General features: G+C 41.9%; 1 protein-coding gene across 1 annotated transcript in view; it reads left to right on the top strand.

The window, feature by feature from the left end:
- Nucleotides 1-276: 276 nt before the first annotated feature.
- Nucleotides 277-10,715, top strand: part of ACE2 (angiotensin converting enzyme 2) — a 39,293-nt gene continuing 28,854 nt past the window's right edge. Inside the window, exons 1-4 of the mRNA XM_048861564.2 lie at nucleotides 277-628; nucleotides 3,752-3,910; nucleotides 7,109-7,202; nucleotides 8,407-8,550. Coding sequence (XP_048717521.1) covers nucleotides 446-628; nucleotides 3,752-3,910; nucleotides 7,109-7,202; nucleotides 8,407-8,550 — 580 coding nt within the window. The 5' untranslated portion in view covers nucleotides 277-445. The remainder of the gene's footprint in view (nucleotides 629-3,751; nucleotides 3,911-7,108; nucleotides 7,203-8,406; nucleotides 8,551-10,715) is intronic.

The following is a 10,715-nucleotide window of genomic DNA, read 5'->3' as shown; positions in this document are numbered from 1 at the left end:
TTGTTTCTTCCTAAGAGATAAGGTCAGGTCGTGTCTCACTGAATTTGCAAACTCTTTTTGTAGATTATCATCAATCTGTTAAAGGATTTGCAGATCTTGGACTTCCTCTGACACTGTGAGACTATAGATAATAACCAGCGGTATCATGGACAGCATACTGGGGAAATATTAACTAAAAGTAAAAGCCTTTTATAAGAAGACCATAAAATGCTACTAGTAATTATGTTTCTCCAAAGTTAACCATTAACTTCTGTTTATTTGCCTTTTTAAAGCTATTTTCATTTTTGTCCTTCACTGGATAAAAACAATAAAAGATCCAGCAAATTGGATTCTCCCTTTTTCCCCTAGCACACACCTATGTGCAAAGGCTGTTGAGAGAGAAGCTGATTAGGAAGCTTATTTGAGGGAACCTAACTCAATCAGTGGATCTTGGCTCAAAGGAAGTATGTTGGTCCATCTTTGGCTTCTTTGCAGTCTCGCTGCTGTTGCTACATCACAGGATACAACACAAGAGGCCAGCAACTTTTTGTCTCAATTCAATGTACGAGCAGAAGACCTGTCTTATGCAAGTTCACTTGCCTCCTGGGACTACAACACCAACATCACAGATGAGAACGCTGAAAAGATGGTGGGTACATAATGCAGACTCGGAATGCTTGCTTTTATATTAGAAATATTATAACTACATTATATTTTATTGTATTGCTGTAGATAGATATATAGGAATTGCTAATGAATAAGGAACTAGGGATGGGTTCAATTTTGGATTTTAGTTTAGTAGTTACTGAAAATTTTCTGATGGTCATTTGGCGGGTTATGTGAGTTAGATTTAGGTCACTAACTCATTTCACAGTGAATGATTGTCTGCCTCAGAACACTGTCGCTATTCTGATAGATTAGCATCCTTAGCAATCACCAGTGGAATAGGTAGAATTGTACTGTGAGGAAAATGTAATGAATACATAGATTTCCAGATTCCCAAGGCCTGATGTCCTGACTAATAGAAGCTAGTATATAGCCACAGGAAGGACAGTGACAGTTGTGCTTGCCCTATCTCACAATAAGATTCACTGTCTCCCAGTCTCTAACTATCCAGCCTCTGCTCAGCCTCTAGCTATGCAGTACGATCACCTGCCCCTCTAGACAGATATCATATGCTGTGACAGCATTCAACCGTAATCTGACTGGTCACTGAGGATTCAGTGCTGCAGCCATATTCGAAAGCATCTACTATTCTTGGAATCTTGAAAATCAATGGAAAATATTGTGGTGAATTTTGTAGCTACACTTTAAAGCAAACTAGTTTCTAAATAAACATTATGGCATGTGATGACGCAGTGTAATCTCAATAGACCTAATTTTGAATAAAGGTATAACTCAGAATCACCACACCCAGTGAAGTCTTACTACTTAAGGAAAACATGGTTTAAGTGTAACATTTCTTAATTAAAATATAGTCCCTGATTGCAGGATGAAATCCTCCTGGCTAATCGTGGGTCTGTGACATTCTGAAACACATAAAATTGAAGCTCCATTTAGCAGCTTTAAGCAATAGGATAAGATGGTGGCTCAGTGTGATACCAGTAATGAACACAAGTATGATGGTGCTCAGGGATGGTGCCTCTAGTTGTCCCTCGTGCATGCACTGTTGTGATGCCACCAGTGACAGTGGTATGGCCCCATCTGCTAAAGGGACAGAGTTAACGAAAGGTGCCCTCAGTGGCTTACTCAAACCCACTTTTTTTTTATAGAATGGGGTCACCCATCCATAATCACACAACCATTTCGCCCACTCCTCAACCATTTCTCCAAATGGGTGGGGACAGCCCATGCACTCAACCAGCCCGTCTCATGGAGAGGTACCGGCTGGCAACCCAACTTCCCCCAGCTAGCTCTTCTCATTGGGCAGAAAATGCCCCTTCTCCGCCTGATCCCCAACTTGCTTGGTCATCCCCGCTGGGATCAAATAATGTAAAAAATACATTTGCATACTAATAAATTTTACTCTGGTTGGGTATCAAACAGCAGGACTGAGGTGTTAAAAAGAAAATGATCCCCATTTTTGCTCATTCCCAAAGAATAAAGAAAAAAAAGACATTGCCAACATATTCATACATAGTTCTGAATGTCTGCATGCTGGGTGGTAATTCTTATCTTCTGATGAGTCATTAGCAAGGAGCTATGATAACCGTAAGTACAATGGCCCTTAAATGTCATGAAACATACAGAAGGGAGATTAGAAGTGTCCTAAGATTCCAAACCAAACCTGCATGTGCTCATTGTCCATAACAAAAGATGGAAATGAAAAATGGCTCTTCTAGTGACTGCCGAAATCCAAATAATGTTAAGTGCTAAGGGTTGCACTGCATCTGTGAGCCAGCTTGTCTTGTAGAGTATAGACACACAGAGTTGGTGCAAGCAACTGCATGTTGTGGGTTCATATTCTCCATGTACAGTTTAGGATCTTAAACTGCATTTGGGAGTGTGTGGTCTTCCACGTCCAATCAGCAAGAATGAATTATTATAACTTTGTGAAGATTAAATATTTGTGTAATCACATAATTACTAGCAGTGACATGGCAGTTATGATTTATTACTTCTATTGTAGCAGCACTCAAAGGACTCAGTCAGGATCATGATTCTTGAGCTATGGACTATTTAAATGCATAGGTAGGAATGCCCCATACCCCAAAGAGCTTACAGTCTAACTCAGGGGTGGGAAAACTACGGCCCACAGGCCACATCTGGCCCATCTGACCTTTTAATCCAGCCCTCGAGCTCCCACCGGGGAGTGGGGTTGGGAGCGATGCTTTCCGCGCTTTGGTGCTCCAGCTGGGGAGCGGGGTCGGGGGCTTGCCTTGCTCCACTCCACGTGGCTTCTGAAAGCAGGGGCAGCCAGCTACATGCTGCCCCCTCCCCAAGTGCCGTCTCTGCAGCTCCCATTGGCCGGGAACCACGGCCAATGGGAGCTGCGGGGGTGATGCCTGTGGATGGGGCAGCGCAATGTGGCCCCTCCTCCATGTGAGAGGCAGAGGGAGGACGGGCCGCTGTTTCCAGGAGCCACTTCAGGTAAGGGCTGCCTGGATCCTGCACCATCCTTTCCCCCCCACGGCCCAACCGCCTGCCCCAGCCCTGATCGCCCTCCAAATTCTTTGATCCCAGCCTGAAGCCCCCTCCTGCACCCCCAACCTCTCATCCCCAGCCCCACCCCAGAGTCTGTACCCCAAGCCGGAGCCTTCATCCCCCCCTTGTGCCCCAATCCCCTGCCCCAGCCAGCCCTCCATACAGTTTCCATACCAAGATGTGGCCCTCAGGCCAAAAAGTTTGCCCACCCCTGGTCTAAGTTAAGACAGCATGCAACACCCACATGCAACAAATACAGGAGGGAAGGAGGATGAGGGAAGCGGTAATAAGTATGTATGGTTACATAAACCAGCTATGCGCACAGCTTGATGGTTCTGAATCCATTAAAAACTGGTTTGTTTGTTTTGGGGAGAGGGTATTGGCTACTTGATTACTATTTTTCCAAATACAAATAATTTGAAAAGCTCTACATTTGAGAATAAATTGAATCCAAAATGTTCCCTAGTCATTTTCATTTTATAGTAGAAATATTTCCAAAGCTAATGAGAGAACTAGCAAAATCCACAAAACTAATTCTTCATGCAAGGAATGTTTTCTCCCCTAAAACCTATTATCTTGCTGGATTTCTTACAAATGAGTAATTCAGACTTTAATTAATCTGTTTTAGAATGAAGCAGGAGCCAAATGGTCTGCATTCTATGATGAAGCATCCAACAATGCCAGCAAGTATGCAATAGATAAAATTATGGATCCTATTGTCAAACTCCAACTTCAGTCTCTTCAGGACAAAGGAACATCAGCGCTATCGGAGGAAAAATACAGTGAAGTAAGTTGCTAAACGTATGTAGGCTGTCCCAAGAGTTGAAATACATTTCAAAAGGTCTCTGGCAGTGGTTATAATATTATTCCTAGTCTTTGTTTATCCCAGCAACATATTAAATCCCAACAGTGTAGTCTTGTTGTGAATGATATGTCTTTTATTAGCTAATATTACATATGTGCACATTTAATTTATTGCTAGTTTATATTGTGCATTAAATATCTACAAGTTTAGATCATTACATGAACTCATTGAATACACAATATGTTACATACAATTAAGCAACACGCATGTGTCTGTATAGCATAGTCAATGGGACTGTTCACATAAGAAAAATTATATACACACTTATGTGCTTTGTAGGGTCAGGATCTTGGGGAATAAGTAGAAACACAAATGACAAGAATGCATTCAATGAAATTCAAAGGTGGCAAATTTACAACTAAGACAAGGAAATAATTGTTCAGATGTGTAATTACCACAAAGTGGTTGAAGCCAAAAATCTAGGAAGATTCAAAATGGGACTGGGCATTTATATGGCTATCAAGACTATCCAGAGTTATGCCTAATGACTATACACATATCCGAAGGGATATTGAACTTTGTGCTTCAGGGCTTAAGCCAGTCTCTAGCTACTGGAGATCAAGATGAGACCTGATGTGGAGGCAGATTATCCTACATCCGTCTACTGCGGGGTTCTTACACGTTCCTCTGAGGCATCTAGTGTTGGCCACTGTCAGAGACAGGTTGGACCTTGGGTCTGATCCAGTCTGGCAATTCCTGTGTTCAGAGAAAGGCAGATTGTCTGTGAGCAATTCCAAATGGTTCAGGCAAATATTTTGTATAATTGTAGTGTTGCAGTGGCAGCATTGTGGTTGTGAGTGATAAGGCATTTCCATCTTTATCCTCTATTTTTAGGCACTTATAGCTTTCCAGAAGGAAGACTCACTGGGCTGAAATCGTTCATGCTGGTTCTCAGCTCAAAGGCGACTTTCTGTACTGTTTGACAGAACTCCATTTGTGTATTTTTAAATTTTCTGATTGTGACCCCCCCCACACACACACAATCATTTTTCGTGCTTACAGAAATTGCTCAAACATTTTTTTTCCTCTTGGATAGCTCAGAATAGCTCTGATACAAAATATAAAAGCGAGCAGGTTTGTGAATTGGGGCTATGTCTGTACAGCTTATGAATTCTGGTTGATATTATGAAGTTGTATTATGAAAAACTGCGATATCATTTGTGCCTATATGTACGTGGATCCACTATTGCTGACAGGGCCTGTAGCAGACAGAAATAATAGAAGGTGCTTACCAAGGGAGAACGGCTAGGTGTGCTCACTACAGGTGGCAATGAGGAAAAGAGATTTCAAAAATATGGTGGAGATTTCAAAGGGGGGAAGTCCTCCAGTATCTGTGACCTTTAGGCAGTGGAGTTTACAATTGTGTCCAGAGTGATCACTGTTAGAGGGAATTGGGCATTATGAAACAGCTGGCGGAGGACTGTTAACGTTGACATGGGTCATACAGTGTCTGCAGTCATCCTGTGTTGACCTCAGCACGTGAACCATGATTTTATGCCATTCGGTGAGGTGGTTTTACTGTGTTGCCGTAGTGGGGCACTTACGTTGGCTGGAGACAAATCTGAGACACATACACATATAGGTCAATACAGGGTGACTTATGATGACCTAACTTTGTAGTGTAGACCAGGCCTAAGGCTCAGTGATCCTATTCAGATGCAGTCATCTGGGACAATGGATGAGTGGCAGCCTTAGGAAACCAGTTTAGCTGACTCCTCTGATGAGGTGTGTGATAAAGTAGCAGTGGAAAGCTACCAGGAGGAGAACAAAGTCAATCAAGTGACTGGGAGGAGTTTAAATAAGAAATCCACAGGCAGGCTCAAGAGACAGGAAAAGGAAGCATGGGGCATGAAAGAGGAAGGTCACAGAAGTTAGGTAAGGGGCTCCAGGAGGGAGAGACTACCAATCATTTAACAGCCTTCAGGAGGCAGAGGTCACCCTGCCTGCCTTCTTGGAATCAGATGGTCCCTAAGGACTCGCAAGGGAAGGGTGTTATAGGAAGGGGTATGCCTTTAGGGTTAACTGTTTTGTGTGATCTGTATTCTCCTCTGCTTTACATGATTAAGTATAAAAGAGTATTAAGGTGTTAGACTCCATGCAAAGTTTATGTGTGTGTGTGTTGATTGCTTCACAACTGCTGTGTGCCCCTGAAAGAGTTAAACTGTAGCCAGAAGCTTCACACTTTGGGATGGAGTTCTGAGAGAGGGTGTGTTTGAGTAACTGGGGTATCTTGCAGGTCAGTGCTGTTTCTGGAGGGCAAGGGCACGTTGGATAAGGAGCTGGGTTTCTGAGAAGGGGTAACAGACTAAGGGTTGGTGACCAGGAATTGTGCTAAACAGGACAAGGGGGAAACAGTGCTGCAATCTGCTGAGGCTCCAGAAGCTTAACATGCCCTAGAGGATCGAAAGCAGAAGAAGCTGTGGATTCCTCTCACAGCAATCCTTGTGAGTGACCGTGAAGGGGCAGTATATAGTCCTCAATGAGGGAATATGCTTTACTTGGCACTGGAAAAGTTGAGGATAGTTGAGAAAGAAAGATGTTAACTATAGATAAGTGAAAAGAGAATTCTCTGTAGCACAACTGTAGAGGCTGAGATGGAGCTGAATATTTTGAGATGCATTTGGCCTTCAGCTGAAGCAAGACAAACATTAAATTCTGTGTAAAGCCACAGTAAACAGATTCACATAAGCTACTTTATGTATCATTAAAAAATACAACAATCAACCTGTCTGTATCTGGAAAAGGGACCTTTCCCCTCCATTAAAACATATGTACTGTATACTTACCTAGAAACCCTTGGCATGAGTGCCATATACATAAAATGCATTGTTAATCTTTATGATGATGATGTATCTGAAGGGTTTTGTGGAGTCACTTAGTATCCACTCAAAAGATATTACATTATCTGTCTTGTCCAAGTAGGCTCCAACTTAGCAAAGCATTTAAGCAAATGCTTAAATTCATTTTTACTCAAGTACAGTGCTTAAGAACATGCTAAACTGCCTTGCTGATAGGGATAGGCTGCTGTACTGAGATTTTAAGGACTAACAGTTATGGAATATTTATCATTTTGTATTTATTGTTTTCTTTTTAATGGGCTTTTTTGTATTTAAATTGCAGCTGAAAACTATTTTAAGTACAATGAGCACCATCTACAGCACTGGGACTGTGTGTAAACCTGATGATCCATTTAACTGCTTGCCGCTGGAGCCAGGTACAGTATAGACAATGTCTATCCTGTGTCCTTTACGTTAACAGGTTTCAAGAAGAGTCAAACAGAGCAGAGAGGAGGTTTTTAATTGTGAAAGATCAAAATTTAGGTTTAATAGATCTGTGTTCTCCAAATGCTCTTATTTTATAAAGCTTATGTTGTTGGTGGTGTGGTTTTTATCTCCCAGTACAATTTTGCTGTGACTTTTCACACATGAAAATAATTTAACGAAATAGCATGAGTTGCAGAGTTCATGGTCCACCATCTGGTTTGCTCAAAATTACATGCCCCGTTTCAAATGATGTAGGTTTGTGTGGCCAAAACTTGGCTGTGGCTTCTAATGTTGCAGAGCAGCCTGTGCTAACTTTACATCACTTGGGGGTTCTGCCATACTGGAGGAGATTTATCAAATTCTATCAAAAGAGATAGAAGTTCTATTGGCGGACTTCAAGCCAGATTCTGATTTCTGTTACATTGGTGTAAGTACAGAAAACTGCACTAACTTCAGTGAAATTAATCTAGGGTCACACTTGTTTTACCTGAATCACAAACTGGCCCCATATCTCAGGGCAGAAAAGCTGAAATGGAAACAAATAAAACATTTCCTTCAATAAACCAAAACATTCAGCTACAGCGTGACTGGTTTTACCCAAAATGTGTATTCTGCTGTTTTCATTCTTCCCGGTTTTCCTGTTGGTTTTTTAATGTAGAATGACAAGTACTTAAAGAAAAGGAGTACTTGTGGCACCTTAGAGACTAACCAATTTATTTGAGCATGAGCTTTCGTGAGCTACAGCTCACTTCATCAGATGTTTACCGTGGAAACTGCAGCAGACTTTATATACACACAGAGAATATGAAACAATACCTCCTCCCACCCCACTGTCCTGCTGGTAATAGCTTATCTAAAGTGATCACTTTAGATAAGCTATTACCAGCAGGACAGTGGGGTGGGAGGAGGTATTGTTTCATATTCTCTGTGTGTATATAAAGTCTGCTGCAGTTTCCACGGTAAACATCTGATGAAGTGAGCTGTAGCTCACGAAAGCTCATGCTCAAATAAATTGGTTAGTCTCTAAGGTGCCACAAGTACTCCTTTTCTTTTTGCGAATACAGACTAACACGGCTGTTCCTCTGAAACCTGTCAAGTACTTAAAGAATTCATCTTGTATTTATGGCTCTGGTTCTTTTTTTTAAATGACGACAGGGCTAGATGCTATTATGGCTAGCAGCACTGATTACTCTGAGAGACTATGGGCATGGCAAGGCTGGAGAGCTGAAGTTGGCAAGAAGATGAGACCGTTATATGAACGTTATGTTGAGTTGGAAAATGAGGCTGCAAGACTTAATAGTAAGTTACAATTGCAATTATTTTGTCCTTCAGAAACACAGAAGGCCTGATTCTCCATAGCCCTTCATACCTTGTGCAGTCATTTGTGTCCAAACAAAGCCAGGATCTTCCACACACTGGTGGGTAGCCTTGTGCACGTACTTTGAACTCTCTTTATACATGTGTAATCTGCAAAGTCCTGGTCTAAACTTAAAAGTTGGTTAACATAGATACGTCCTGTGAAAAATCCACACCCCTGACCAACGTAGCTACGCCAACCTAACCCCACAGTGTAGACACAGCTGTGTCAATGGAAGAATGCTTCAGTTGACATAGTTCCCATCATTCAGGGTGGTTCTGCCTTACACCAACAGAAAAAACCCTTGTGTCAGTGTAGGCTGTGTCTACACCAGGGAGCCATGCTGGCATAGCTATGGTGAAATACCTATGCTGGTATAGTCTCTGTAGTATAGACATACCCTAAGGTTTTTGATTTCAAAAGGGCGCGCTTTGAGAAATTACTGGAGCTAGGTAGTGAAGTCAACTGCACAGAAGAGCTCAGGGACTTAGAAGTGGAGGCGGCTTGGAATTTCTTTAAGTCAGAGGTGCAAAAATGATGTGGAATTTGCAACCCAAGCAAGGGGCAATAACTAGTAACAAAGGGCTGTGGACCTAATGAGATGAATAACAACCTCAGAAAGGATATTCATGGTAATTAGAGAGCCTACAAAGAATGGAAGATGGGATTGATCAGCAAAGAAAGCTATGTCTCGGAGGTCAGAAAGTGTAAGGATAAAGAGAGAACTGCCAAAAAGCCAAGCTGAGTTAGACCATGCCAAGGAAATTAAAACAATTAGTAAAAAGTTCTTTAACCATATAAATAAAAGAACAAGAAAAGAAGTGAGGCCACTATGCTTTGAGGATGGGGTAGAGGCTAAGGCTAATCTAGGTGTGGCCCAACAACTCTCAGCTCAGTTTTCCATCAGAAAGATAAAGTAGAACAGTGGGAGGATGGCTAATAGGAATGAGTGTACAAAAATGGAAATTACCATCTCTGAAGTGGTAGCAAAAGCCAGAGCTTAATGCTCTCAAATCAGGGAAACTAGATAATGGAGGTAAACAGAAAAAGGGATAAAATGCAACATGGGTTTACCAAAGGTAGATCATGTCAGACTAATCTGGTATTTTTGATGAAATAACTAGGAACTGGCTAAAGGGGAGACAACAAGTTGTACTGAAAGGAGAGCTATCAGGCTGAAGGACAGTTACTAGTGAAGTTCCTTCTGGATCTGTCTTGGGGCTGAGAGCCTATCTCATGAGGGGCGACTAAAAAAGCTTGGGTTGTTTAGCCTGGAAAAACAAAGGCTGAGGGGAGGATAGGATTTCTGTCTAAAAATACAGCAGGGCAGTAAACACCTGGGAGGGTTGAAAAGCTGTTTAAGTTAAATGACAATGTTGGCACAAGAACAAGTAGGTATAAACTGACTATGAATAAATTTAGGCGGGAAATTAGAAAAAGGTTTCTAACCATCGGAGGAGTGAGGTTCTGGAACAGCCTCCCAAAAGGAGTAGTAGGGGCAAACAACTTAACTAGATTTTAAGATGGATCTGGATCATTTTATGAATGGGATTATATGATGGGGTTGCCTGCAGTAGCAGGGACTGGATTCGATGACCCAGGAGGTCCTGTGCAGTCTGACAACCCATGTTCCTATGTGACTAACTGTACAAGGCAGCGGAGAATCAGGCCAGTGATCCGACCAGATACATTTCACCAGTCTGACACCATAACAAAGAGGTCTGTCTTTGTTGGCATTTTATCTCACTCCCATAACACCACAGTATCTTTCACTACCTAAAGTGAAGCCAATAATTTGCCTAGGTGAGGTGCAGATGCAGCTATTATCTGAGCAGTTGAAGGAATTTTTAATTTAAGGCACAAAAGATTATGCAGTGTGATGCTTTTCAGAGATCTTCTTCCCACCAATCAGAGAGGATCATCCTCTCAAGAAACAGCAGCCTGGATGGGTTGTTTTTATCCTGAGAGCTTCTATGATAGATCATACCATAGCATATAAATAATACCTAGCAAGGTGTAGCTACATCATATGAACATAAGAACAGCCATACTGGGTCAGGCCAAAGGTCCATCTAGCCCAGTATCCTGTCTTCCAACAGCGGCCAAT

This window comes from Caretta caretta, chromosome 1 (assembly GCF_965140235.1).
Source record: "Caretta caretta isolate rCarCar2 chromosome 1, rCarCar1.hap1, whole genome shotgun sequence".
NCBI lineage: Eukaryota > Metazoa > Chordata > Testudines > Cheloniidae > Caretta > Caretta caretta.
This window is presented reverse-complemented; position numbering and strand designations above follow the sequence as displayed.